This window comes from Pseudorca crassidens, chromosome 2 (assembly GCF_039906515.1).
Source record: "Pseudorca crassidens isolate mPseCra1 chromosome 2, mPseCra1.hap1, whole genome shotgun sequence".
Lineage (NCBI taxonomy): Eukaryota > Metazoa > Chordata > Mammalia > Artiodactyla > Delphinidae > Pseudorca > Pseudorca crassidens.
In genome coordinates, this window is record NC_090297.1 from 835,700 (window position 1) to 863,187 (window position 27,488).

The following is a 27,488-nucleotide window of genomic DNA, read 5'->3' on the forward strand; positions in this document are numbered from 1 at the left end:
CAAGATGGGGAGATTTATTATAGAAATTGACATGTGATTATGAAGGAGGAGGAGATCTGCCATCTGCAAGCTGCAGGCCCAGGAAGCCTGTGCTGTAATTCAGTCTGAGCGTGAAGGCTGAGAACCAGGAACGCTGATGTCCGAGGGTAGGAAAGGATGGATGTTCCAGGTCAGGCAAAGAGACAGCTTGTCCTCTGCCTTTTTGTCCTGCCTGGGCCCTCAACAGATGGGATGATGCCCACCTGCATTGGGGAGGGCAACCTTTCTTACTTGTGTTCAGATTCAACACCAGTCTCCTCCAGACACACTATCCCAGTCACACCCAGCTGTCTGGGTGCCCTTAGCCTAGACAAGTGGACACATAATATTAACCATCATACACACACACACACACACACACACACACACACACACACACACACCATGTTTTGTTTATCCAACTCCGTCCATTGACGGACATTTGTTTATTTTTCCTACTTTTTAACACCTCTGAATAACACTGCTATGAACACGGGTATGCAAACACGTGTTTGAGGCCCTGTTTTCAATTCTTTGGGGAATAGGCCCAGAACTGCAGTTGCTGGGTCACATGGTAATTCTATGACTACTTTTTCTAGGAAGCTCTGTACTGTCTTCCACCAGCGTCTACATTCCCACCAGCAGTGCACGAGGGTTCCAATGTCTCCACATCCTCACCAACACTTCTTTTTTAAAAATATGGGATGCTTCACAAATTTGTGTGTCATCCTTGCGCAGGGGCCATGCTAATTTTCTCTGTATTGTTCCAATTTTAGTATCTGTGCTGCTGAAGTGAGCACTCACCAACACTTCTTGTTTTCTGTTTTGTTTTGGTTTTTTTTGCGGTATGTGGGCCTCTCACTGCTGTGGCCTCTCCCGTTGTGGAGCACAGGCTCCAGACGCGCAGGCTCAGCGGCCATGGCTCACGGGCCCAGCCGCTCCGCGGCATGTGGGATCTTCCCGGACCGGGGCACAAACCCGTGTCCCCTGCATCAGTGGGCGGACTCTCAACCACTGCGCCACCAGGGAAGCCCTGGTTTCTGTTTTTTGGTAGTGGCCATCCTGATGGGTGTGAGGTGGTGTCTCGCTGTGCTGTTGACTCGCACTCCCTGATGATCAGTGATGCTGAGCATCTTGTCATGTGCTTGTTGGCCATGTGCGTGTCTTCTCTGGAGAAAGGTCTATCAAGTTCCTTGCCCAGTTTTTGAATTAGGTTGTTTATTTATTTAAATAAACAAATTATTTATTTATTTATATTTTTGGCTGCGTTGCGTCTTTGTTTCTGTGCGAGGGCTTTCTCTAGTTGGGGCAAACGGGGGCCACTCTTCATCGCGGTGCGCGGGCCTCTCACTATCGCGGCCTCTCTTGTTGCGGAGCACAGGCTCCAGACGCGCAGGCTCAGTAGTTGTGGCTCACGGGCCTAGTTGCTCCGCGGCATGTGGGATCTTCCCAGACCAGGGCTCGACCCCGTGTCCCCTGCATTGGCAGGCAGATTCTCAATCACTGCGCCACCAGGGAAGCCCTGGGTTGTTTATTTTTGGTGTTGAGTTGTAGGAGTTCTTTACATTTTCTGGGTATTAATCGCTTATCAGATATAAGATTTGCAAATATCTTCTCCCATCCTGTGGGTTGCCTTTTCTCTCTGTTGATGGTGTGCTTTAATGCACAATGATATTTACCTTATACTTTGGTTATAACCCAATACGACTTGATTTATTTTCTTTTTCACATTGTTCCAGCTTTGGCTCCTGGAAACTCTGTCAGATGGCTGGGTTTACTTTCTTTATTCTTCTAATTTTATTGAGGTATAACTCACATACAGCACTGTATAAGTTTAAGGTGTACAGCATAATGACTTGACGTACATACATCATGAACATGAACCACAAGTTTGGTGAACATCCATCATCTCATATAGGTACAAAATTAAAGAAATAGAAAAAAAAATTTTTCCTTGTGATGGGAACTCAGGATTTACCCTCTTAACGACTTTCATGTATAACATACAGTGTTAATTACATTTATCATGTTGTGCCTTACATCCATAGTACTTATTTTTCTTATAACTGGAAGTTTCTACCCTTTGACTGCCTTCCTCCAATTCCTCCTCCCCCTACCTGGGTTTACCTTTATTTTTTTTTTAATTAACAAAAAATTTATTTATTTATTTGGTTGCACTGGAGCTAAGGCTCCTTAGTTGCAGCTCGCCTGCTCGTTAGTTGTGGCATGTGGGCTCCTTAGTTGCGGCATGCAGACTTCTTAGTTGCAGCATGCATGTGGGATCTAGTTCCCTGACCAGGGATCCAACCAGGGCCCCCTGCATTGGGAGCGTGGAGTCTTAGTCACTGCACCACCAGGGAAGTCCCGGGTTTACCTTTATTATGTTACTTTCTGCTTCCTAGTTATGCTGCTTTATTTTAGTTTTTATTTTTAATTTTTGGCTGCACCATGCAGCTTGCTGGACCTTAGTTCCCTGACCAGGGATTGAACCCATGCCCTTGGCAGTGAGAGCACAGAGTCTTAACCACTGGACCTCCAGGGAATGCCCCCCTATGCTGCCTTTCTTATACTTCCTTCTCCCTTCCTATATTCTATTAGGTTCATTACGTTTTCTTTAGTCTTTTTTCCTTCCATAGATGTGGAAGTCATACAACCTATTTCTAGTCTTTTAGTGGTTATCTTAAGAGTTTCACATTACTTTTTTTAAAAAATAAATTTATTTAGTTATTTATTTGTGGCTGTGTTGGGTCTTCGTTGCTGCGCATGGGCTTTTTTCTCTAGTTGCGGCGAGCAGGGGCTACTCTTCGTTGCGGTGCGCAGGCTTCTCATTGCGGTGGCTTCTCTTGTTGAGGACCTCGGGCTCTGGGCGCTCAGGCTTCAGTAGTTGCAGCACGCGGGCTCAGTAGTTGTGACTTGCGGGCTCTAGAGCGCAGGCTCAGTAGCTGTGGCACATGGGCTTAGTTGCTCTGCGGCATGTGGGATCTTCCCCAGACCAGGGCTCGAACCCATGTCCCCTGCATTGGCAGGTAGATTCTTAACCACTGCGCCACCAGGGAAGTCCCCACATTACATTTTAATCTCAATCACTAGCCCTGGCCATTTCCTGAACACTACCGGATCTTACACTTGCATCCCTCCCCTCTTGCATGGTTGGTGGTCCAGGGTTTGGGTTTCTTTGACACCCCTTGTCCAGGGTAAGCTGCCCCCAAGCAAGCCCTGTGACAACGGCTCAAGATGGGGGCACGCAGCCTTTCTGTGGGCACAGGAAGTAAGACGGGACAGAAGGGGGCAGTCCCAGAGCTGGGCAGGGGGCTTTGGGCAGGGGGCTCAGTCCACCGGGACCTGGGAAGACTGTGTCACGTGCAGCCCTGTCACCCGCCAGCGAGGAGGCTGGGGGGCTGCGGCACAGCCCAGGTGCCAGCCCCCACGTGGCTGCCCCAGCTGGCCGAGTGAACCTCAGGCGGAGGCTGTGGAAAGAAGGGAGGGGTCTGAGAAACTCCGTGCCTAACCACCCCCCGCCCCGCTATGCTCCAGCCCCTCGAGGGAGCCCCCGGCCCAGCCGTGCTTGCCTGATTCCTGCCAGCACTGCCACCAGGTCCCTCTGTCCACCCAGGTGAGGCTCAGCTTCATCTCAGCTGGGTCAGCTGCAGCCCTCCTGGGTTGTCGGCCTAGTGGCCACGCGGGAGGGGGGCCTGAGGGGGACAAATATTGGCTCCAGTTGGGGCGTGGCCTGTGCACTGTGCTCCCCTGGGGTGGCAGTTCTGGGCCCAGCCCTTCACAGGGAGAGCCGAGCAGGACCTGAAGGCCAGAATTCCAGAGGAGGGGGTGTCACCCACCCTGACGTCCCGCCTACATGTCAAGGCCCCTGCTGTCCCACCAGGGCTCGACTTTGATGGGCAACAGGTGTCATTGAAGGTCAGCCACTCTGACACTCAAGTCCTGGGCTTGGGACTGCGGTTCTCTGCCCTCCCTCCACTGCCTGGGGGAGCAGAGATCTGTAGGCAGCCAGAGACCCAGCGCTCAGCACAATAACAGCCGGCATTCACACCCACACTCACACCCGCTCCCACGTTCACACCCAACCCACGTTCACACCCATGTTCACACCCACATGCAAGCTCACACCCACACCCATGTTCACACTCACACCAATGTCCACACCCACACCCATGCTAACACCCACACCCACACCTGCACTCACGCTCACTCACACCCGCACTCACACCCACGCCCACGCTCACACCCACACTCACATCCACACCCACACCCACGCCCATGCCCACACCCACACCCACGCCCATGCTCACACCTACATTCACACCCGCACCCACACCCACGCCCACGCTCACACCCACGCCCACACCACGCTCACATCCACACCCACACCCACGCCCACGCCCGCACCCACACCCACGCCCACGCTCACACCCGCACCCACACCCACGCTCACACACACGCCCACACCACGCTCACATCCACACCCACACCCACGCCCACGCCCACACCCACGCCCACGCCCACGCCCACACCCACGCCCACACCACGCTCACATCCACGCCCACACCCACGCCCACACCCACACCCACACTCACGCTCACCCCGGCTTTCAAGTCCCCACTCCTGACCCACCCTCCACCTTGGTGACTGTGTGGAGTTTCATGTGTGGGCACCAGCCACTGGGCCTCTCATCCCCTTCCAGTGTGACCCACTGCAGGGACAATCCCCACGCCTGGCGCCTTGTGGCATCTGGGCAGCGAGGGACCCATCTCCAGAGCCCATCTGGTTGCACCCTGGGTTGTCCGGAAGCAGCCCCCGAGGTGGGGTGTGGGGTACGGGCCATGGGCTAGGGGTAAAGTCCCGCTGTCCTGCAGGAAGCCTCGGGCCAGCCAACAGGCTCTGGAATGAGCGCCCTTCAGAGTGTCCCACATGGGGCCACAGTGGTCGGTGAGCTGGGTCTGCACCTGAGGCCCCCCCGGAGGTGTGGGGCTTGCAGTGTCTTCTTACTGGGGACCCCCAGTGGCAGTGTCTGTGGGTCTCTTCTCTTCTCTGGGAGAGGATGACTGGTCTGCACCGTGTGTGTGGGGGGGCACTGAGGGAGGGGCTAGGGCCCCCCTGCTGCGCACATGAACTTTCCTCTCCCCCTGGCCTGGGGTTTCAGTCTGCGAGTTCAGCCGTTCTCTTAGGGGAGCCCATGGTTCCGTCCAGATCCGCCCAGAGAACACACCGTGTGCCCTGCCGTGGGGTAGGGTGGCCCTGGGGGCCTGTGCACAGATGCCCAGGTGCTGGGAGCACACTGCTCTGGCCTCCCTGGGTCCCCGCCCTTGGTCACCCTCTGACCTGATTAGGGCTCTGCAGAGAAACAGACCAATGGGAGAGAGCGGGAGGGAGGGAGACTGACTTATTTTAAGGAACTGGCTCATGTGGTTGTGGCTTGTCCAGCAGCTAGAGACCCAGGGAGGAGCTGAGGCTGCAGCTCAGGGCCAGAGGTTGTGTACAGCAGGACTCCTTCTTCCTGGCGACCTCAGGCTTTTCTCTTAAGGCCTTCCACTCTTCGGATGAGACCCACTCACATTACCAGGGTCACCTGCTTTACTCAAATCTACAGATTTCCATGGTGATCACATGGAAAAAACCCTCCATGACCCCCACGTTCACTGCAGCATTATTCACAGTAGCCAAGAGGTGGAAGCAACCTGAATGCCCATAGACTGACGGCTAAACAAAATGTGGTCTATTCATCCAATGAAATATTATTCAACCTCAAGAAAGAAATTCTGACACCTGCTAAAACGTGGATGCTCCTAGAGGACATGATGCTGAGTGAAATAAGCCAGACGCAGAAGGACAAATACCGTCTGATGCCGCTCATACGACGTCCCTAGGGGAGTCAAGTCTGTAGACAGAAAAGCAGGAGGGTGGGTGTCGGGCTGGGGCGTGAGTGTTTAATGGCGACAGAGTTTCGGTTTGGGAAGACGGAAAGTTCTGGAGATCTACTGCCTAACAAGGCCCGTATAGTTTACGCTACTGAACTGCACACTTAAAAATGGTTAAGATGGTTAATTTTATGTTTTGTGCTTTGTACCACAAACAATACAAAAAAGACCAAACGAAAAGATTGTGGTTCATGACAGAGGTTCAGTATATGTTAGTTCCCTTTTCTGAGTAATATTTTATGCTAATTTCACCACTGTAATCAATACATATATGAAAAAACACACCTTCACAGCAACACCTAGACTAGTGTTTGGGCAAACATCTGGGCTTGTAGCCTGGCCAACGGGATGCAAAACTGACCCTCACGCCCTCCTTCTCTGCAGGCCCTTGCTCTCCCCGCACCCCCTGCCCCACTGCCGTCGTGCGGCAGCCCCCACCAGCCTTCTTCTCCTCCAGCTGTGGTCCGGGTGTAGAGATGCGACTAGTTTCCTTGAAATGGTCTGGGGATTTTTGAGGGAAGGGGTGGGAAAATCTTTTCTCACCGTCACAAAGCCTGAAGCCACAGCCCGGAGCAGCCAGGACAAAGGTAGGGTGCCCAGAGCCAGCTTCTTCTTCCATCCTGGCCCGGGGCCGCTGGCCCGGTGCCCGCTGGAGCCATTTTGTCCCCGTCAGCACAGATCTTGCGGCCTCAGCAGCTGTCCTGGGCCTCAGCAGGAAATGGCCCTGTGGCTTCCATATTCTGGCCCGCGGAGGGCCAGCCAGGCCGGTGGGGTACAGGGCATACCTCGCCTGCTAGATTCGTCAGGTGGCCATGGGGCCGAGGCAGATGTGTGTCGGCGTGCGTGACCCTGGGGGCCATGCACGGGGGTGAAGGGAACTAGTGGGGGCCTGTCTGTGACCATCGCTGGGGGCAGGAGCTGGAGGGGGGATGGGAGGAGCCCCCTCAGCCCCAGCTTGTAATCACAGACCTCCGAGCGCCGTGGCCAGGCCAGCAGGTCACTGCCCGGACAGGAGCACAGGGACCTGGGCCCGGGGTCGGGACCCAGAGCCACCACCCCACGTTGGGGTGGCGGCGGGTGTGTGTCCAAGGGCTGAGCGCACAAAGGCAGGGGTGTGTGTGCTGCTGTGGCGTCTCGTTACTAAACAGCCAGGCCACGGGGCTCCCTCGGGAGCCAGCTTTGCTCTTCTGAGCGGAAGGGGGTCAGGTTTCCCTGAGAATAGCCCCGACCGCCCAGAGGCACCTGGCTTGGCCTCCCCATGGCCAGTCCAGCCCCCTGGCCCCATCCGCTCTGCATCCTCTCGCCCCTAGTTCGTGGCCAGCTGTCTTCTCCTGGGACTGTGGACCCCCAGCCCCTCCTGCACAGGGTGGCCCGAGGGGGACCCCAGTGCATGTTTATTGAACCTGTCTTTAGAGGGTGTCTGCAAAGTGCTGGCACCGTGCTGGGCCCTGGGTCCTTGGGGGTGTGAGGGCGACACCTGGCCAGGGAGGGCCGTCAACAAGAACCCTCACCAAGAAGTGATGACAGCCCGTGGGGCCTCCCGCTGCACAGTGGGGGGAAGGGGCTCACTGGGGAGAAGGGAACAGCCCCTCTCCTGCCCTGGCCCACGATGTCCATCCTTGCCGTGGCCCAGGGGGGCCTTGGCTGGGACCCAGGGTCAGAGAGGGAGCTCTGGGGTGAGGGGCTGCTCAGGCCAGGAAGGGCCACGTGGGGAAGGGCCAACCTGTCCCAAAATAGGGCTGACAGGATCTCCTGGCCATAAAAGGCTCTTGGAATCTGGACCCCAGGGACCCCGGGCAGCTGGATCCGCTAAAGCTCAGCCGCCCTCTCTGCCCCTTGCACTCTGCCCACAGCAGCTCCAGCGCCACCGTGCAGTGTCCCCTCAGCCAGCCACAGACATGGTAAGGCTGCTCCCGGCGCCCGGCAGAGCGCCCGGCGGGCTGGGCTGGGCGGTCCAGCAGGAGCTGGGCAGTGCCTGGGCGAGAGAGGGCGGCGGGCAGGCCTCTGCACACACGGGGATCAGGCTGGGGCCGTGACCAAAGGTGGGAGGGTCTCTGGGGACCTGAGGAAGACGTCCAATAAGGCTGGGGGGAAAGTGCGGAGTGGGGGGCCCGAGGCGGGGCCCTGCCGGCCACTGGCGCTGCTCTTGCTCTGGGGCCCAGGCCGGAGCAGCCCTTTCGGAAAGCGGCCGGAGCGGTGGCAGGCAGGGTGGCCCGGCCCTGGACTATCACTCTGGGATGCCAGAACAGGCTGGGGCCTTCACCCTGGCCCCCAGGCCAGGCTCCTCCCCACGCTGGCCATGGTGTCCCTCCCCTGGCCTCACTGGCTGTCCAGCGCTGCCCCACTGCACTCTCACGTGGCTGGCCTGCCCCTGCCTTGAGCGCCGTCCCCTCTGAGTGGCCTCGCGGAGCCTTGCTCTCCCCTCAAGACCCATCCCTGTGCCGCCTGGCCTCAAGCCTGCTCTGGGCTGGGGCCTCCAGCCTCCCCTGGACTGAGGGGTGGAGGGGCTCCTGGCGAGCCTGGGCCCATGTCCCCACAGACGGAGCGCCTGACGGCGGAGCAGATCGAGGAGTACAAGGGGGTCTTTGAGATGTTTGATGAGGAGGGCAACGGGGCGGTGAAGACGGACGAGCTGGAGCGGCTCATGAGTCTGATGGGCATCAACCCCACCAAGAGCGAGCTGGCCTCCATGGCCAAGGACGTGGACAGAGACAGTGAGGCCGCCAGGGGCAGCGGGAGGGGCGTCACCGGGGTGTGAGTGGGGAGGGGCTCGCCGCCCTCACTCGGGCACCTGCTGCTTGCTCCCGCAGAGAAAGGGTTCTTCAACTGCGACAGCTTCCTGGCGCTGATGGGGGTGTACTGGGAGAAGGCCCAGAACCAGGAGAGTGAGCTCAGGGCGGCCTTCCGCATCTTCGACAAGGAGGGCAAGGGCTACATTGACTGGGACACGCTCAAGTAGGGCCCCGGGCCGGCGCGGGGGCGGGGCCGGGGGGAGGGCCCGCTGGCTGCCACTCAGCGCAGGCTCCTGCAGGTACGTGCTCATGAATGCGGGCGAGCCCCTCAGCGAGCTGGAGGCCGAGCAGATGATGAAGGAAGCCGACAAGGACGGGGACGGGACCATCGACTACGAGGGTGAGTGGGGGATGGGCCCCGGGAGCCCGGCGGCCGGGTCAGGCCAGGCTGCCTACTTGTCCCTCTGCTCTCAGAGTTCGTGGCCATGATGACTGGGGAGTCCTTCAAGCTGGTCCAGTAGGAGCAGCCACTGCGGCCGTGGGAAGCCCGCTGCCTGCTGCCATCACCCTGCCGCCCACCCTGTCATCCACCCCACGCCGGCTCCGTGGCCAATAAACGCTCCGGCCAGACTCGTGTGTGCTTCACTGTCCCAAGGCTGGAAAAAGGGGCTGCAAAGCTGCGGGTCTGGAGGAGGGAGAGGGTTCTCCTGAGCTGCCCATCACACTTGGGCCATCACTTCTGTGGGACACCCGACACTGCCTACAGCCCAGCTCTGGGCTCCGGACACCAGCCGGAAGGCCAGGCTGGGCATAGGTTGAGGACCACGTACTCACGCTGCCTGCCTGCCCTGCGAGGCTGCTGCCCGAGGGCCCCTCCCGGAGCTCTTTCCTCCATATGGAGATCACTTAGATAGAAACTTTATTCTCTCTCTCTCCAAAAAGCTGTAGACATCACAGCAGGCTCTGAGCCCTGAGGCTTAGGTCTGTGGGGCCTCATCTGGACTGAGGGCCTGCTGGGCCTGAGCCAGGGGCCAGGGCTGAACGAGGCAGCGTGTGTGTGTGTGTGTGTGTGTGTGTGTGTGTGTGTGTGGCCAACACAGGGCCGGCTGGCTCAGATGCCCAGCGTTACATAGCAACGAGGCCAGGGCTGCAGCAATGTGCCGGACGGCTGGCCTTCCCGGGCGGGAAGGATGGTGAGGGTGGGCTGGGGTGCCCTTGCACAGTCCCCTGTGAGCACAGAGTGGCTGGTGGCATCGGGAGGCTCGGGAGAGCTTTCCTGCCCCCTCCGGGGGGGCACCAGGGCTACAGCCAGGGGTGTTGGGCATTGCGGCCCCACCCCTGGGGCCCTGGAGGGGTCTCTAGGCATGAGGCCTCAGGGAGGGGGCTGGGCTACTGGGAGGGGGGTGGCTCTTCCTGTCTGGTTTTAGCCATCTTGACGGCCTCATCGTAGGAGGGCGGCAGCTCAGGGGCATACAGGCTGTAGGCGGGAGGGGTCACAGAGTCGAGGTCCAGCTCCCCCAAGGGCAGGGGCAGCCGCATGCCCAGCGGGTACTGCACAGAGCTGTAGGCTGCAGGGAACCAGAATGGGTTTGTGGCGACGGGTGGCTCTGGCCCTCACCAGTCCCCTGCCGCCCCTTCAGGCAGGTGGGCCGCCGGGCGAGGTCTGCCGGCACTCACATGACACAGTGCTGTGCATGGGGCTGTCGCTGTCCGCGGGGATGGCTGTCAGGTCGCAGGACTCAGGTGCTGATGGCAGGTGTGGCTGGGCGTGCGCCCGCTTCCGGAGACAGCAGAAGCGGACACAGCTGGCCGTGGCCCCACACAGCAGCAGCAGGAGCACAGCAAGCAGGAGGAGCCTGGGCGGGGGGGCGACATCTGCCGCTGGACCGACCCCTGGCCGCTGGGCGCCTGCTCTCTGGGGGCAGTCACAGCCCGGTTGCCCAAGACAAGGCGATGGATAGGGTAAAAGACAACCAGGGACTCTGTCTCCAGGCCAGAGACCTCCTCCCAGCCCGGCCTGGCCTCCTGCTGCTGGCCTGCCCTGGCTGTCTCTCCAGGGCTGGCCACAACTGGCCTTGGGCTTACTCCCAGGACACGCTGTCCCAGACCGACTGCACAGTCCTGTGCCCAGACCAATGACCATGTTCACAGGGGCCTCCCACAGGGGCGGGGAGCGAGGGAGTGGGAGGTGGGCAAGCAGGCTACAAGGGAAGTCCTGCCCAGGGCCCCGGGGGTGTCCCTAGCCATGGGGGACTCAGGCAGGACCCACGCAGGAGGTCACCCCTGGTGCTGGGGGAGGAGGCTGGGGTCAGCATGCCAGGCTCTGAGGGCCCCAGCGCCGTCCCGCCAGCGGCCCAGGAGGGGGACAGTGCTGGCGACGCCTCGGCCGTGGAGTCAGGCGGGGTGGGGGTCTGGTGGGCCTGGCCCGGGGGAGAACCGTCGCACCCGGCTGCGCGCCGCGGCCTCCACTTACCCCACGTGCCACAGGCTGCTCCAGCGGGCCTGGGGCGGGCACCTGCGGGGACGGGGGCACTTGGAGCAGGCGAGGCAGGGCCCGGCCGACCGCCCTGCCCGAGCCTCCCCCAGGGTGGGGCCACCCCAGCTCCCTCCCCCCCGCCCCCACTTACTGATCCGAGGGGTCGCAGCTGCCTTCCGCGAAGCCCAGCGCCACCTGTGGGGACAGGGGTGAGCCCGGGCCAGGGCGCGCCGAGCGCAGACCCGCCCCGCGGTGCACGAGCCGAGCGCCCCGCGACCCACCTGCGGCAGCTGCAAGAGCGGCGGCAGCAGCAGGAGCCCGCGGTCAGCTAGGGCGCCAGCGAACATGCTCAGCGCCGACGGGAAGCGCGAGCCCACTAGCCTCGAGGCTTTATGGAGGCCCCGCCCCTAGGCCACCGCCCAGCGCAAGCCCCGCCCCCCGAGACCGCGTCCATTGGAGGGCTCGCCCTGTAGCCGCGCCCATGTGCCTCGCCCCTACCCTCCGCCCAAGGTTAGCCGCGCCCTTTAGCGGCCCCCACCCCCCCGCAGGCTCTGGGCAGGCCCTAGATTCCCCCGCTCCAGGGCCCCGCCCACACAAGCCACGCCCACAAGCCCCACCTCTTGGCCCTCCCATCAGGTCCGTTTTCTCTGTGTTTCCTCAGCCTAGGATCGCGGGGCGGGGGGCGGTCTCGCCCCGTTGGCTTCTTGCAGTCGGGCTTGGGGTGGACCGGGGCGCACCCTGAACAGCTGTGGCCCGGTCTGCACAGGGTGTGGCCTCGGAGGGTGGCGGCCAGGACACACGTGGCCACGCCTCGCACACACCCCGGTGCTCAAGGTAAGGGTTGCAGCAGTCAAGACGCTGGGGCGTTCCTAGCACGCTGTTCAACTACATTTAGTGTGCCCGCTCGCTGCGGGCGCTCGCTGCCCCTCTGCCTTCCGCTCCGCCATCCGGGCGCTCAGGCTGAGGGAGGTGGTCAGCACGGCAAGGTGCAGGGTGGTGTGTCTTGTCTGGGGAGGGTGGGAGGAGAAGCTACCCTGCCGTGTTTTTCTTCATTGCACTCAGGACGTACTCCACAAGCATCTCCCCACTGGAGGGGAAGTGACTGCAGCTCCTTGAGGGCAGGGCCTCCTCGGCTTGGCTCTCTCATGCCTAGATCTGCCAGCTACCTGCTCCATGATCTCTGCCCTGCCTCTGTCCTGCAGCTGTCCAGCACCTCCTGGCTGTACCATGGCCCCCAAGGCCCCTCCTGACTACCCTCTTCCTCCATTCTGCTTCGGAGGCCCGGCTCAGGAGTGGGAGGGAGGGGGATGGGCACTGGTCCAGCCAGCAGGCAGGAGTGCAGGCAGGGCCTTGGGCTGTGAGTACCAGGGTCCGCTGGTTCTAGACCCTGAGAGCCAGGCCAGGGTTTAAAGGAGAGTGGCCTGCCCCTCCCACAGGCCAGCCTGAGGGGGAGGCAGGGGTAGTGCTCTGCAGGGAGGACCTCCTCCTGGGGCCTGGCCTGGGCTGCAGGACCCTGGCTTCTCTTCTCACCTAGTGAGAAAGCAGCCCCTGTGAGGGCTAGGAAAGGACCTGGGTCTGCCCACCAGACTGAAGTCCTGCAAAATGCTGCTCTGTGGACACCGTCACTGGCTCAAGGTTAGGGAGATGGCAGACTTTCAGGCACCGAGGAAGTGGGGTGAGGGCTCCAGGCTGGTGTCCTGAAGCCTGTGCCCAGGGAATTCCCCGGGTGCACCTTGCCCTCCACTCCTGCCAGGGAAGGCTGCGAGTGCTCGCCTGGGGGAGGCACGCGGGTGGCGTGGGCGGGCTGGGCATGCTGGTGTGTACACAGGGGGCCCGGATGGGGGGGCTCTGTGGGGACAGTGTCTAACCTGCCACTCTCCAGAAGGCAGGGGCTGGGTGCAGGCACTATTCTGGGCTCCCAACAGGGTCTCATGGGCTGGGTGTCCCCCGGACCCTGGCTGGGCCGTGAGGGAGGACACAGTGAGGGCGTGTCCCCGACATTTGCTCGCTCCTTGCTTGGGGGCATCAGGGACCCTGGAACTTGGGAGGAGCAGGGAGGTCTAAGGGGCCGCCTGGGCTTTGGAGCCTGTCGCCCCCCTCCCTCCCCGCCGGCCTCTCTGGGTGTGGAGCCCCGCAAGCCGCCCCCCGCCCACGCCCAGCTGTTCCCCCAGGGCTCAGTCTTCCAGGCCGAGTTCACTGTTTTATGGACTGACTTGTGAGTGAGGGTGGGAAGCAGGGGCTGCCCCCCTGGGACTCTGTCCGCATCTCTCCTTCACAGCTCACCGCAGGGCTCACCGCAGGGCTCACCGTGGCCCACACTGCAGGCCTGGATGCACAGGTTCACACAGGGTTTATTGACACGTGGGCGGGCGCAGCTCTTCCCCCACCAGGACCTTGAAAGGCTGTGCGGGTGCTGGTGGGGCTGGGGGCTCCGAGGGGCTCAGGCTGGGAGCAGGTTGTGGTCAGGACTGGCCTCATTGCCGGTTCTGAGTGTGGGGCTGGGACAGGAGCTCTTGGCCCCGGGCTCACTGGATACAGGGCAGCAGGAGGTGGCCGTGCCTGTGGAGCTGGGGTGCCCCGGCCATGGGGCCATGTGGGGGGCCACCCTTTTGAAGCTGCCCAGCAGGGATGTCCAGGTCCCAGGCCCCTGGCTGGCTCTGCTGGGTCCACAGACCGGGAGAGGGCTTCAAATGCGGCAGGAAGATCCGAGGGGGCTCTGTGGAGAGACTCCTGTGGCCTCAGGGTCCCGTCACCACCCGCGCTACGAAGAGGACCTTGTAGGTCTCCTTCACGTCCCCCCTGAGCTGCAGCAGCGCTGACACCATGAGTGGGTGGTCCGGCTGGAAGGGGAGAGGCGGGGAAGGAGGGGGACCCTCGGTCAGCTGGCACAGCGGGCAGATGTTTTCTGGCCGCGGCGCTGCCCACCTCACCCGCCCAGGGCCCCCCTGCAGCCCCCTCCCAGGGCGGGGGCAGGGCTGTCATCCTGCCCAGCCTGTGGCTTTCAAAGGCTCCCTGGCCGCCGTCCGAGGCACCCACATCAAAGTCGATGGGTGGCGTCCAGGAGATGCTGATGGTCTTGGTCTGGCCGCGCTCCACAGAGCCCTTGGAGGGCTCGATGGTGAAGCCCTTGTGCTGCAGGGACGCGATGCTGTCCAGGCTGAACTCGACAGTCTGCAGGCATTGGTGCTGTCAGCAGGTGGGCGGGCACAGCTCCCGGGAAGCGGCGGGACTGGGGATGAGGGAGCCCAGCACCTGCCCTCTCAGCCCTGACCAGCAGGCTGCCCACCCCACACCTATCGAGGGGCAAGGCCAGGAGGGGCCTGGGTTGCCCAGGCAGTGGTGGATGCAGAGGTGCCAGGCAGGCCAGGGAAGTGCTGTGGTCACCTTCTTTGGGGACGGCTGGGTGGTCCGGATGCAGCCCACCTGCAGTTCTCGGGTGGCAGGTGGGGCCGGCGTGTCCGTGTCCAGCTGGACATAAGCCAGGGTTACCAGGATGGGCTTCAGCTCCTCAGCTTCTGGAGAGGGAGGGCCTGGCTGGGGGCTCAGGGCAGGGGGGGTACCACCAAGGGAGTGTGGGAGCTGGGTCCGGCAAGGGTAGTGGGCGGGGCTGGGTGAGGACAGCCGGCTTTGGGGGCTGGGCTGGGAATGCCGGCCCTACACGCAGGCCTCCGGGGCCAAGGGTGCGGTCAGAACAGGCCTGGTCCTCCTACTGCCGCCCCGGCCCTGCTGGGGCTCCCAGCACCTCAGAGGGCTCACCCTCTGTGCGCTCGGGGTCCAAGGCAGGGATCACGGTCAGGGACTCCACAGGCACATCCAGGGGGTCTCCGCCTTCCACAAACATCATGTGCTTGCGGGCCGAGCCCTTCAGGAGGATCTGGTGGGAGATTTTCTGGGGGCAGGAGCACAGCAGACTCGGTCCGTGACCCGCGAATGGGGCTCCGGGAGTAGGCAGTGCTGGGGTGCAGGCCTGTGGGACTCAGGACTCTGGTCTCTCCACCGCATGACCCCCAACCTGACGCAGAGCCCCCAGGCAACAGGACTCCAACGTGGGGCCGTTTGGGAGAGGGCGAGGGCCTCAGACACGCGGACGCGGGCGGGTTGGGCCGGGCTGGGCTCCTGGAGCCGCACCTTTTCGAAGAGCACGACCTGAAGCCGGTCAGAGAAGTACAGGCTCTCATGGTCCGGGCTGAAGGTCACGGTGAAGTCCTGCGCCCTGCCCGGCTCCATGACGCCCTCCACCGGGACCACACTGAACACGCTCTGGCCGCTGTAGTTCTGCGTGCCTGGGGGTAGGGTGGCCTGGCAGGTCCGGATTCCCCCGCAGTGCCCAGCGCCCCCCAACCCCGCACCCCCACGCCCCGCACAGTCCCCTGCCAGCAGCGGTCACCCCCCCCAGCCGGCCAAGCTCACCCACGACTTCCGTCCTCTGGGCCGGGGAGGCCAGGAACTGCGGCAGCCGGTGCTCATCTCCGCTCCCGGTGGAGAGGCTGTCCAACTGCATGGAGAACTTGATGGGCAGCGGGGAATCGTTTTGCAGCTGCAAGGAGCAGGGCTCAGTCACTGGACCAGCTGGACTGGCCAACCGATGGACGGGCTGCTGCAACCAGGTCTCAGCTCCCTCTGCTGCCCCTGGGCCACACCCTGGGCAGTCAGGCTCAGGCTGGCCTTCAGCCGAACCAGCATCCCTGCCCAGGCTCTTCTCTGCCCTCACCCTCTTCCACTGAGAGCACCCCATCCCCCCATAAAACACTCCCTGGAATCCCTGGCCTGGGCTGTGCCGACAGGACCTGGACTAAACCGGGCAGGGAAGCAGGTGTCCTGTGGGCGGCTCCATCCTAAGGTTGCCACGTCCCTCAGGCCCTGGGGAGCAGCAAGAGGCAGGCGCGCCTCCCTGCCCGGGCTGCGGAGCCCACACGGCCCCTCCCCTGAGCCGTCCCTCAGCTAAGCTGCCCCCAATCCCAGGTGGGGAAGCCCACGCAAAAGCCCTGAGGCGGGAGGCCCGGGCAGCAGAGGCACCAGGGAGGTGGGGGAGGAGGGTGTGCATCCTCAGCTTCTCCTGCTAGAGAGGGCCGTGGAGGCGCTGCTGGCGGGTGGGGTGGGAGCGGCCTGCACACGCACCGGCTCCCTGACCAAGGCAGGGCTGACCCCCTCCTGAGGCACGACCCCTCCCAGTAGACGGGGCAGGCGCCGTGTCCCTGCCACGCGCTTTACCTTGAAGCCCGCGGAGGTGGATTCTCCGGCGATCACGTAGCCCATGTTGAGGACCCCTCCTTCAATGGAGCACGTGGTCATGGACGCCACGCCTGTGCCCACGAGGGCCAGGGAGAGCGTGCCTCTCTTGGTGATGACCTCCAGCATTTCCCGGGCCTGGGGAGACCACGTCCCTTAGCGTGGAGCAGACACGTGTCAGAGACAGGTGTGGGAGCTCCGTCTCGGAGCAGCTGGCTCAGGATGTGCGGGACCTAAGATGGCTTGGAGCTCCCTGGCCTTCTCCTTCTCCTTCCAGCAAGAAGCCAGGGCCCAGGAGGGCCAGCGGCTCCCCAGGCCTGGCTGGACGACTACGGGCCTGGGCACTTGGCGGGTGTGCAGAGTGGAGACTGGGGCCGTGGAGCCCCAGGGCTGCAGCCCGGCTCAGGGTGGGCCTAGGACTCACCAGGACGCTCTCACGGGGGGAGAAGGACAGCTCCAGGACCTGGGTCTCTCCAGACACCAGCTTGCCGATGGGATTCAGCAGGACAAAGGGGCCGTTGGGGTTCAGCACGGAGTACTCCAGCTGATGGCCCAGTGTCAAGGATGGGTGACAAGTACGGGGCCGCAGCCCTTCACCAGACGCCCCTGTCCCCCTGCAGCAGGCTGCCTGGGCCGGGTATGGACAAGGATACGTCGAGACGCTCGGGGGAGATGTTCTGGATGGAGACTTTCTTTATGCCGCGTTGTCCTGAAACGGGGGAGTCAGGTCACTGCCCAGGCCTGGGGGTGGGGCATGGGAGCCCAGGCGGTGATGGGGTGCCTGGGTCCCTATGGGTGGGGGATGGCCGTGGGGGGCTGGGCCCGATCAGGACACACCTACAGCGATGTCGCCGAAGTCAGCGATGGTCTTGCCTTTGTCGGACGTCACCACGATGGATGGTGCTACCGCTGGACACCACAGCTCCAGGTACACGGTGCTGTGGGCACTGAGGTGGCGGGGAGCTGCTGAGGGCGGAGTGGGCGCCGCATGCCCCGCCCTCTCAGCCTGACCCCATGCTGGCCCCGCCCAGATCTGGGGGCTGCAGAGCGGGGACGGTGACTTCTTGGCCGACCACGCCCCACCCTGCCCAGAGCACCGCACCTGAAGCTCAGGGGTTCCGTCCCCTTCCTGTCTTTGGTGTCACCACTGGCAACAACACAGGGGACCACAAACTTGTCAAACTTGCCCTGGAAAGATCTGGTCAGGGTGGCCTGCGCAGCCTGGTACTCCTGGGAGCTGCAGTGGAACCGGCAAGGTGCTCTCACACCCCTATCCCTAGGCTGCCCCCAGCGGCCCAAGAGGCCCCGCGCTGCCCTCCATGGAGGGGTCCATAAGGCCATGCCTGCTCCCCAGGGCCCTGGGCTAGAGGGTATGAGGTGGCAGCCTTGGGGGGCCACGTTGTGGCCCAGGCTGTGGCTGTCCCAGTTTTGTCTGACCAGCTGGTTTTCTCACCCCTTCCCTGGTTGCTGTGGCGGCCTCCCCGCTCCCCCGGGGTCTGGTCAGGCACCTAAGCAGAACGCCATGTTCCTGGAGCCACAGGCAAGGGTCCAGGGCTGGCGAGTGGCTCAAGCCCATTGCAGTTCTCTGGGGAGGCTGGGGCTGCTGAGCTGGGAACATGGGAGTCAGGGGCTCAGCATCTCCCCAGCCGCTGGCCTGAGGCTGTTCACAGGGACCCTGGGCCCTAGGGCCCCAGGGGAGGGAGGTGAGCAGGTGCCCAGGAAGGCAGAGCCTGAGGGGACTCTTGGTTCCAGCTGTATCTGAAGCCAGCCCCACCCTGGCCTTCCAGCCACAAGGTTCCAAACAGCTCTGCTCCAGGTGGAGGAAGTCTCTGTGGGGGGCAGCCTTCTCTGGGGCCCACCTGGACGTGAGGTCCTCTTTCTGCAGCTCCAGGGGCTGGGAGGCAGAGGCCTGGGACAGCCGGTCTCGGTTCTGCAGCCGCAGTATGGAGGACTGTCTCTGCTGGTCCTTCCTCTGGGTGGCCGTGTCCTTTTGGGAGTGCGAGGTGGGAGGCCAATTGTGGGGCTGCGCCGGGGACTCTGCTCCCGGCAGACCGCCCAGGGCAGGAGCCCAGGGGCCCAAACTCCAAGCGGCTCCCTGGGGGACACCGTCGGCAGGTGCGGAGACCCCAGTGTCTGTCTTTACCATCGGGGAGACCGAGGCCCGGGGTGGGGCAGGGCGGAGGGCTGGCCGAACTGGGGGTCCTGCTCCCTGTGCCCTGCCCCCAGCCTCACTGCCCTGCCAGCGGGCTGCAGGCCCTGCCCCTCCTCCTGCGCTTGCTATGACAGCACGGGTGCTCAAGATCAGGCCCCAGAGGCCGCGGGGAGTCGCGGGGTCTCTGCGTCCCCAGGGCAGCAGCAGGCAGGCCCTGGGCTCTGACTGCCCAGCTCTGTTGGACGCCCTTTCCTGGCAGGAGCCCGGCGGTGGCTGCCTCTCCAGGCCTGAACTTGCTAGGATGCACAGGCCCCTTTGAGGTTCATCTGTTCCCCCTCCATTGTAAGGGCAAGCCCCCTGCTAACCAGTGCACAGGGGCCCGGCCCACCCTCCCAGGACCACCGTCTGGGGCTCCACCTCGCCTAGCGATGCTTTCAAGAGGGGAGGGAGGAGCCTTGCCGAGGAAAAGTGTTAACCTCTTGAAACAGTTCCACACACACGAGGCTGCAGAAGAGTCTGCCCAGGGCTCCTGACCCCCCGGCCCCCCAGCCTCAAGGCCGGCGGGGCCTGTTCCCAAGCCTTTGTGCAGCGGCCTGGTGCACAGTGGGCAGCACCCCCGTCTCCCGCCCCAGGCTCCCCCCCCCGCCCCTCCATGTACCGATTTGGCCTCAGCTTCTTTGGTCAGGGCCTGTAAGGCTTCCTGGTGGATCAGCTCGCGGGTCAGCACGGGCCGGAAGGCCACCCGGACCAGGCACCTCTGTGAGGAGAGAGGCCGGAGGGCAGAGGGGCCCCTGTGGGTGCCCCCAGCACCCCGCTGCCGCCACCGCCAGGATCCCCTGGTCACGCTCTTGGACATCCTGGGGTGATACCCCATCTCTGCTTTGGGGTCTCAGCTTAGACGAGCCCTTCTGGAAGGTCCTTCCTGACCTTTGCCCCCGGAAGTTGGGGTGGCTGCAGACATGATCACCAAGCCCCTCTCACCACGCAGGGGGGCGGTCCTGAGATGGACCATCCCACTGCCCACGGGGCACGAGTGAGAAGGGGACGTTTGTGTTCAGCCACTGAGACTTGGGGGTGAGTCCCTGCACCCTCACCTGTCCCCCTTTCTGAAGCACGTCCGCCTTGCAGTCCACCCCCTGGGACAGCCCCGGGTCCCAAAGGGGGTTCACTCACCACGGCCTGCCCCGTGCTCAGTGCAGCAAGGGAGCAGGGTGGGTAACAGCTGCAGTAACCCCCTTGGAGAGGGGAACCATGACTTAAGCTGAATTTGCTCAGTTTACTAAAATGCATTTCAATAATCACTGAGACACTGCCAGGGTCCAGGGCCTGCATGTGCCCCTTCCCACTGAGTCCCCTCACAGTGGCTGTCACCCCTGACTCTTCAAGGTAAGGAATTCAGCTCGGAGGGGCTGTGATGGCCCCAGGGAGTCTCTGCCTCCAGGCCCGGGCTCTTTCTGCTTTATCAGCAAAAGCAGTGGTGGGGAAACCTTTCGCCAATCAGCCGGTGGGCAGGCACCCTGTGCTCCTGGTGAGCAGGCGCTGTGTGGTCTCTGTGCCCATCTGCTGTGAGATCCAAGGGCTGCACACCCTCCCTCCAGCCAGGGGCCCGTGGGGTCAGCTGCCCGTGGGTGCCCCGCCTCTGGGGCCACGTTGGGCTGGCGGAGGGCACCGTGGCCTGCTTGGGTCTGATAAGAATCCAGGTTGATCTCCACGTCTGCTGTCTGGTTGAATCGCTGCGGTCCAGGGAGAGTAGAGACCGGCCCCTGGGGCTGGCCCCGCCCCGGCCCACCCGTGGGGCCCACACCCACCTTTCCTGGCCACACGGTGCCCACCGCGGGTGAGATGGTGATGGGGGAGTCTGGGGGCAGCAAGAACTCGAAAGATGTGGGCCCCACAGGGGATGTGTCCTCCAAGCCGATGCGGGGTACCGAGGGCGTCGGCGGGTTCATGCTCAGGCGGGAGTTGATGACGTACAGGGTGGCCACCGAAGTGTTGTACAAGGAGGTGGCCGCAAACTTGACCTGGTAGTGGGACAGCTCCAGGAGCGGGTGGACACCCACAGCCCGGCACGTCAGCTTGAAGCACCTGGAAGTGACAGCGTGGGCAGTTCAGCTCAAAATTTTAGTAAATTTTGAAAATACTTTGTGCCCCTGTGCACATTTTAATAAGATAGTTAAAAATTTAATCACAAGTTTAAACATTTGCAAAGCAGGTGATTTCTGGCTTATTTCCTTAAATATTCACTGACATTTAAAAAATAAAACTGATAGGGGACTTCCCTGGTGGTCCAGTGGTTAAGACTCTGCGCTCCCAATGCAGGGGGCCTGGGTTTGATCCCTGGTCAGGGAACTAGATCCCACATGTTGCAACTAAAGATCCTGCATGCCGCAACTAAGACCCGACACAGCCAAATAAATAAATATTTTAAAAAACCTGATAACTTACTCCTTAAATATAAACATGGGAATCTATATACCATAGTGAATTGATTCTTTTTTTTTTTTTTTTGGCTGTGTTGGGTCTTTGTTGCTGCACGCGGCTTTCTCTACTTTCGGCTAGCGGGAGCTACTCTTCGTTGTGGTGTGCAGGCTTCTCATTGTGGTGGCTTCTCTTATTGCAGAGCAAGGGCTCTAGGCGCGCAGGCTTCAGTAGTTGTGGCTCGTGGGCTCTAGAGCAGGCTCAGTAGTTGTGGTGCACGGGCTTAGTTACTCCGCAGCATGTGGGATCTTCCAGGACCAGGGCTCGAACACATGTCCCCTGCATTGGCAGGCGGATTCCCAACCACTGCGCCACCAGGGAAACCCCGTGAATTGATTCTTGCCACCATCTGGTTTTAAGAAAAGAGAACAGATATTTGGGATTTTAACCAGTGGAAAATTTACAGTCCATGTTGCTTTGAACTCCTATTTCCATTGCACTCCTGCCATTGGATTTTATCCTAATTACATATGTTTTAATGCTTTATGAGGTGATGTCGATGGCCCTGTCATACTTGTCTGTAACAAAAATGTGTTCATAGGTTGAAATATTTCAATGTATATTTTTGTGTCCTGTGACCACAGGCTCTAAATGTTAAAAAAATTCCTTCTGGGTGGAGATGTCATTGAGGTTATTGTTACAAGTTAATTAGTTGAAATAGCACAAATGTATGGAATGTGATAATCATTACATATAAAAAGTAAGAGCTGCTTGGAGTCACTTCAGGAAGGTGATGGAGCTGTTTCCCAGCTGGTTCAAGGGACTGTGAGGGACGCGGCCTGTGGCCTTGCTCCATTGACCTGGGAACTGGGGGTGGGGGGCCCACCCAAGTCCCCTCCAGCCCCTTCCTTTCCATTCTTGTGACCATGTGTCTTCCGATGTCCCTCTGAGGAGCCCCCCGTGGCTCTCTCAGGTCCTGCTCCACTTTGCTGCAGGGAAAGACCATCAGGTCCCATCACCCAGGCCCAGGCAGATGCTGCGACCTGCAGGCAGCGGGTTCACCCAGGACACCCAGGGCCACGTTTGCTGAAAAAATGCTTTTATCTCCGTGCACGCTATACATGTTTCTCTCCCCCTCAAAAACCACCGAGGTGAGATGAGTCCATCGGCGTGTGGGGAATGTTCTCCTGACCTCAGAGGCAGACATGCAACATGCCTGGCCTCCGTGCCTAGCTACGTGCGAGCCTCCAGCTTCTTTTATCTGGTCACACAGGCAGCTGGTGCCCGTCACAGGGGCCAGGCCAAGGGTACAATCAGCCCTGCTCTGGGGGTGTGCCTGACCTCTGGAATGTCATCACCATCATCATCATCACCATCACCAGCATCATCATCATCACCATCATCACCATCACCACTATCATCATCACCATCATCACCATCATCACCACCATCATCACCATCATCACCGTCATCACCATCATCACCACCACCATCATCACCATCATCATCACCGTTATCACCACCATCATCACCATCATCACCACCATCATCACCGTCATCACCATCATCATCACCATCACCACCGTCATCACCATCACCATCACCATCATCACCACCATCATCACCACCATTATCACCATCATCACCATCATCACCATCATCACCACCACCATCATCATCACCATCATCATCACCGTCATCACCGTTATCACCACCATCATCACCATCATCACCACCATCATCACCGTCATCACCACCATCACCATCATCACCACCATCATCACCGTCATCATCACCGTCATCACCACCATCATAATCACTGTCATCACCACCATCGTCATCACCATCATCATCACCGTCATCACCACCACCATCAACACCATCACCATCATCACCGTCATCACCATCGTCATCACCATCATCATCACCATCACCATCATCACCACCATCATCATCACCATCGTCATCACCATCACCATCATCATTGTCACCATCACCATCACAATCATCACCATCATCGTTACCGTCACCACCATCATCATCATCGTCACCACCATCATCATCATCACCATCATCATAATCACCGTCATCATTATCAACATCACCGTCATCACCACCTCCATCTCCATCAGCATCATCATTATCATCATCATCACCATCATCATCAGCAGCAGTACTGGGCCGAGGGCAGCAAGATTTCCCATCTTCTCCTGTTCTCTCTGGAAAATTTGTGTCAAATTGGCATCATTTTTTCTTCAAATGTTTGGAAGAACTCATCAGTGAAGCCATCTGCATCTTTCATTTTGGGAAGCTTTTAAACTTAAAAAAAATTTTTTGCATTTAAAAATATATTTATTGGGCCCCACAGGGCCCCTTGGCTTGATCGGAAGCTCGGGAATCTCTCTCCATGCCAGCCTCCTTCAGGAGAGCGGAGGGTTGGAGGATATCTCTGAGTCCAGATCGCCACGGACTCCCTGCCACAGGCTGTGGCTGACTCGGCTGCGGAACTCCGAGGTTGCGGTGGAGAACGGGGGAGAGGCTGACCTAGCGGCTGCGGAGGCTTCTTTTGCCTCAAGGACACCTTCTCTTCTCTTGCCCGGGCCAGCCTGGACTTCCACTCCGAGGAAACACTAAATATTGGAGGACCAGAAAGAGGGCGTACGGAAGTCGCGACGCACCCGTCAGCACCTACAAGCCTGGAAACTGTTGGGTCCCCAGCAGCTTTATCAGGTAAATTAGGAAGGCTACCTCACTAACAGGTACAGAAATCTCAAGGTATTTTCGGGAACTTGAAAAGGGAGGAATTCACCTAGATCTGATCAGATGCCCCACGACCTACAACCAGGGCTTACATACATACTGGAAAAGACATAATTTAAGGGACTATCTCCAAACTGGATGGAAGGACCCTTATCAGATTACAATAGGTTTACATCAAGATGATGATGATGCAAAGATTCCAGCCATTTCTCAGAACAGATCCTGCCAAAACAACAGCAGATGTCACCCTGGGGCCCTTAATTAGACAGGGTGAGCGCTCCGTGACCCCAGCTAAGCAGGGTCTACGAGCCCCTTGCCAGCCTGAAGAAGCTACAGAAGACAGGCCCGTCATCCCTCATCCTCCCAATAAAGACTTCTTGGGGTTCATGTCTCTCGGCGGGGGGGAGGGGGATTGTGAATAGGAGATAGATGGGCCCCTGGGCCGGACAGCTGGCGTTTGTCAAGTGGAGCAAGACTGAAGTTTTGTCCTCGGCCAGACAAGAACGACGCCCGTTTCCCTTCCTCCATTGATACGGAGAGAATGAACTAGCAGTGGGGAATTAGCAAAAATAGAAATGAAGTTTTCCCTCTCCTGAGAACAAGGAAAATAAAGGGAACAGCGAACAGGCTAGAGAAGAAACATAACCTGGCCTGAAAGAGTTCATCACTCCCTGTTTTTTTTTAACTGTCACTAATCTGTAGTGTCTGTAACTAGATTTGTGCTTCACAAAGCTGGCCTATCACTCTAACACACTATGTGAGTTACATCCTGCACTCCCTTGTAGCAGATCACCCCTCGTAGCATTTGCATTTCAGAAAAGAAGTCGCAGGCCAATAACCCAGAGACAAAAAGACCCAATTACGGGGGCTGCCTGATGCCAGCTGCGACAGTTTTGCGAAGGAAGGGGGACACTGTTCTTGAGGCGCTAGCCTGCTGTGTCTTCCCTTCTGCCTGGCAGAAAAATAAAGCCTTCCTAGGGAAAAAAAAAAAAAGAAAGAAAAAAATATTTATTTATTTATTGCCCATTTTTGTTTCCTTTTCTGTCATGTTTAAAAAAATTTGGGGGGGGGGCTTCCCTGGTGGCGCAGTGGTTGGGAGTCCGCCTGCCGATGCAGGGGACGCGGGTTCGTGCCCCGGTCCGGGAGGATCCCACATGCCGCGGAGCGGCTGGGCCCGTGAGCCATGGCCGCTGAGCCTGCGCGTCCGGAGCCTGTGCTCCGCAACGGGAGAGGCCACAGCAGTGAGAGGCCCGCGTACTGCAAAAAAAAAAAAAAAGCCTAAATATTTATTTATTTATTTCTCTATCTCCTCTGGGCTCCGCACGCCCTGCTCTAACCCCTGAGGTCTCGCAGTTCGAGCTCTCCTAGCCTCCCCAAGACGGCTCCTGGCTGAGTTCGGCAGTTTCAATTTATGCGTAGATAGTTCTTGAAGAAACGCTAAGCGCACATTCCATCAGCAAACATCTACGGAGCCTCTACCGTAGGTCCTGAGCACTGAGGTTGTCTCACAATCCCCTCTTTTCCTGGGCTTTGTTTTCCAGAGGCTGAGAGCGTTGTGAACAAGCCCAGAAGGGTCCCAGCCCACGGACGGGTCACTAAGTCCGAGGGGAGGGGCGGGCAGTGGGACGCAGCAGGGTGGCAGAGTCTGGTGCCTGGTTTCCTCCACGGGTTCTAACTCTGCACTTTGCTCCCAAAGGTCACGACCGTGAACCCCTTCCTGTTTTCCCTCAGGTGTGTCAGATCCTGGGCCCGCCTGTCCCGCCATGGCCACGTGCCCGGCTGGAGGAGGGCATCAGCCCGACCTTACCCAGGGCTGCCCAGGCCCCCAGCCAGGACCAGACAGCAGCTCGGGCTGGATTGTGGGTGGGGACTGGAGAGGAAGGGAAGGAGAGGGGCAGGAGGGCTGGTTCCACGGGGGCGGGATGCCCACCACATTCCAGACCAGAGGCTGATGATCCCAAGTAGCGAGAGCCGGCCCTTGTGCCAGACCCCCTCCACGTCCAGTCCACTTCTCCCTCCCCAGCACCTTCTTAGCCCCAGTTCTCAGCGTAGACACGGAGGCCAGGGAGGTCCAGAGACTGGGCCATCACATGGTGCATGAGGGCAAGCGGGGCTCGTGCCCAGGGGATGCTCTGCACACTCACACACGCCCACAGGTGCACTCACACATGTGCATAGCACACACGCCTGCAAGGCAGCCTGGATCCCAGGCGTACGGACCTGGGTCTAAGCTTCCTGAGGCCGGCACTGTTGCCCAGCCCTGTGGTCAGCCTGGACGGCCAGGGGCGGCTCCTCCCAAGCTGGCTGCCAGGGCCCTCCATGCACCCCCCTCCTGCCAAGCTCACCGGTTAATCTCTGACTTGCAGACGAGCTCGAAGTTGTACTCCTTGGCCTTGGTGGGCTGAAAGATTACGTCGAGTTGCAGAGTTTCCAGCGGCAGGATTGTCCCGAACCCATCATTGGGCTGGATGTCCACAAACTGGCAAACGGAAGACCATGGATGCCAAAGCGAAAACTCAGTGACCTCCTGGGGAGGGCTGCAGGGAGCCGGCACGGACATGCGTGTGGCCGGGGTGCGGCAGTGTGTGAGCAAGTGTGGACGTGTGTGTGGCTACATGCATGTAAGATGCATGTAAGTGTGCTACATGGGTGTGAGCCCCTGTGTATGTGATCATGTGTGCAGATGAGTGTGAGAGGGTGGTGTGCGTGCGTGTCTGTGTGTGTCTGCCTGCATGTGAGCACTTGTGTGTATGTGAGTGTATGTGCGAGTGTGCGTCTGCAGGCACGTGAGCACGTGTGGATATGAGTGTGTGTATGTGTCTGCAGGCACATGTACACGTGTGTGTGTGTGTCTGTGTGTGTGACTGTGTCCGCATATATGTGAGCGGGCAGCGGGGGCCCTGGAGGAGTGAGGACAGCCAGGCCTGGGCCTCGTCTTGGCCGCCCTGCAGGGCCAGGCCGTCAAGAGTCCTGGAAGGAAGGGTGGGGAGAGGACTCTGGATCCTGAGGGTGCAGCGGGCGGACAGAGGGCAAGAGAGGCAGCGTGAGGTGGGGATGGGGCCGCGGGCATGAGGAGAGGGACGGCCAGAGAGACGCCCCGGCCGAGGTGCCTGGAGGTGAGCGTGGAGTCCGGGAGTGGCTCAGGCGCCTGGACCCTGGGCAGCAGCCCATGCCCCAAACCTCCCGCTCTGACCACACGAGGCACCTTGGGGAGCCTGACGAACCCAAACTCCTGGGGCAGGAGGGAGCGGTTGCAGAGGCTGACTTGGGTCCTGATGGCCTCGTAGATGGTGCAGTAGCTGAAGTCCACCCCCGAGGGGCTGAGCTCCAGGTCCGAGGTGGTGACTATGGCGTGGACAGTAAACCCCACGGGTTTGATCTGAAGTGCGGAGGGCAAGCGCATCCGGTCACCGAGGTCAGTTTACGCAAGTGTTTCCAAAAATGAGAACAGCACCATCCCGGCCGTGAGCTGGCGGCCGACGGTGCACCTTTCAGGGACACAACCCCTTCCCTGTTGGCCCCTGGCTTGGGACGGGCAGCACGGGCGGGCGGGTGCAGGAGTGCACACGTGCACACACGTGTGCACCTGTGCGTCTACGTGTGCGGTGCATTGTGTGCTCACATGTGGCGTGTGTACGGAGGATGTGCACACTCCTGGGCACCTGGATCTGCGTGTGGGGTGGACTGTACACATGTGTGTGTTTGGGTGCCCTGGGGACAGCCCTGCGGCCCTGGACAGCACTCGGGGCCTCTCTCCGATCCACAAAGAC

General features: G+C 60.3%; 3 protein-coding genes and 1 non-coding gene across 9 annotated transcripts in view; 1 reads left to right on the forward strand and 3 right to left on the reverse strand.

The window, feature by feature from the left end:
• Positions 1-711: 711 nt before the first annotated feature.
• LOC137220411 (U6 spliceosomal RNA) lies at positions 712-818 on the reverse strand. Its single transcript, XR_010941700.1, has one exon. It is a non-coding gene; the product is annotated as a U6 spliceosomal RNA (small nuclear RNA).
• Positions 819-7,699: 6,881 nt separating this feature from the next.
• On the forward strand, positions 7,700-9,313 carry CALML6 (calmodulin like 6). 2 transcript variants are annotated; one of them, XM_067717729.1, is made up of 5 exons: positions 7,700-7,852; positions 8,491-8,665; positions 8,762-8,906; positions 8,983-9,083; positions 9,158-9,313. In XM_067717729.1, exons 1-5 carry the CDS (start codon positions 7,850-7,852, stop codon positions 9,202-9,204), a joined length of 471 nt encoding a protein of 156 aa, XP_067573830.1. In that variant the 5' UTR covers positions 7,700-7,849; the 3' UTR covers positions 9,205-9,313. The 2 variants fall into 2 exon arrangements, with proteins under 2 accessions (XP_067573830.1, XP_067573831.1); XM_067717730.1 differs by having other exon boundaries at positions 7,745-7,852; positions 8,432-8,665.
• A 272-nt stretch (positions 9,314-9,585) lies between these two features.
• TMEM52 (transmembrane protein 52) lies at positions 9,586-11,551 on the reverse strand. 2 transcript variants are annotated; one of them, XM_067717733.1, is made up of 5 exons: positions 11,441-11,551; positions 11,311-11,354; positions 11,157-11,198; positions 10,361-10,539; positions 9,586-10,251 (listed from the first exon to the last, which is right to left on the reverse strand). In XM_067717733.1, the coding sequence occupies exons 1-5, from the start codon at positions 11,504-11,506 to the stop codon at positions 10,073-10,075; spliced, it is 510 nt and encodes a 169-aa protein (XP_067573834.1). In that variant the 5' UTR covers positions 11,507-11,551; the 3' UTR covers positions 9,586-10,072. The 2 variants fall into 2 exon arrangements, with proteins under 2 accessions (XP_067573834.1, XP_067573833.1); XM_067717732.1 differs by lacking the exons at positions 11,157-11,198; positions 11,311-11,354; positions 11,441-11,551 and having other exon boundaries at positions 10,361-11,150.
• A 1,780-nt stretch (positions 11,552-13,331) lies between these two features.
• The window catches only part of CFAP74 (cilia and flagella associated protein 74), a 77,713-nt gene continuing 63,556 nt past the window's right edge, over positions 13,332-27,488 (reverse strand). For 2 of the 4 annotated variants that reach the window (XM_067717735.1, XM_067717734.1), the window contains exons 23-38: positions 26,924-27,097; positions 26,064-26,197; positions 20,349-20,625; positions 19,199-19,297; positions 18,248-18,375; positions 17,491-17,625; positions 17,226-17,335; positions 17,042-17,097; positions 16,813-16,932; positions 16,371-16,526; positions 15,570-15,696; positions 15,288-15,442; positions 14,916-15,048; positions 14,544-14,674; positions 14,196-14,330; positions 13,332-13,999 (exon numbers count right to left, since the gene is read on the reverse strand). In XM_067717735.1, the coding sequence (XP_067573836.1) occupies positions 13,898-13,999; positions 14,196-14,330; positions 14,544-14,674; positions 14,916-15,048; positions 15,288-15,442; positions 15,570-15,696; positions 16,371-16,526; positions 16,813-16,932; positions 17,042-17,097; positions 17,226-17,335; positions 17,491-17,625; positions 18,248-18,375; positions 19,199-19,297; positions 20,349-20,625; positions 26,064-26,197; positions 26,924-27,097 (2,172 nt within the window). In that variant the 3' untranslated portion in view covers positions 13,332-13,897. Of the gene's footprint in view, positions 14,000-14,195; positions 14,331-14,543; positions 14,675-14,915; positions 15,049-15,106; positions 15,443-15,569; positions 15,697-16,370; positions 16,527-16,812; positions 16,933-17,041; positions 17,098-17,225; positions 17,336-17,490; positions 17,626-18,247; positions 18,376-19,198; positions 19,298-20,348; positions 20,626-26,063; positions 26,198-26,923; positions 27,098-27,488 lie in introns of those variants that run through there. The other 2 variants (XM_067717736.1, XM_067717737.1) reach the window with 2 other exon arrangements.

What these genes read in the sequence shown, in the direction of transcription:
- CALML6 (XM_067717730.1), top strand. Translation starts at nt 8,479, where the DNA reads ATGTCCCCACAGACGGAGCGCCTGACGGCGGAGCAGATCGAGGAGTAC. An exon ending in CAAGGACGTGGACAGAGACA is followed by an intron (nt 8,666 to 8,761) that starts GTGAGGCCGCCA and finishes TTGCTCCCGCAG; the next exon opens with AGAAAGGGTTCTTCAACTGC. An exon ending in CGGGACCATCGACTACGAGG is followed by an intron (nt 9,084 to 9,157) that starts GTGAGTGGGGGA and finishes CTCTGCTCTCAG; the next exon opens with AGTTCGTGGCCATGATGACT.
- TMEM52 (XM_067717732.1), bottom strand. Translation starts at nt 10,826, where the DNA reads ATGGTCATTGGTCTGGGCACAGGACTGTGCAGTCGGTCTGGGACAGCG. An exon ending in CATGCACAGCACTGTGTCAT is followed by an intron (nt 10,252 to 10,360) that starts GTGAGTGCCGGC and finishes GGTTCCCTGCAG; the next exon opens with CCTACAGCTCTGTGCAGTAC.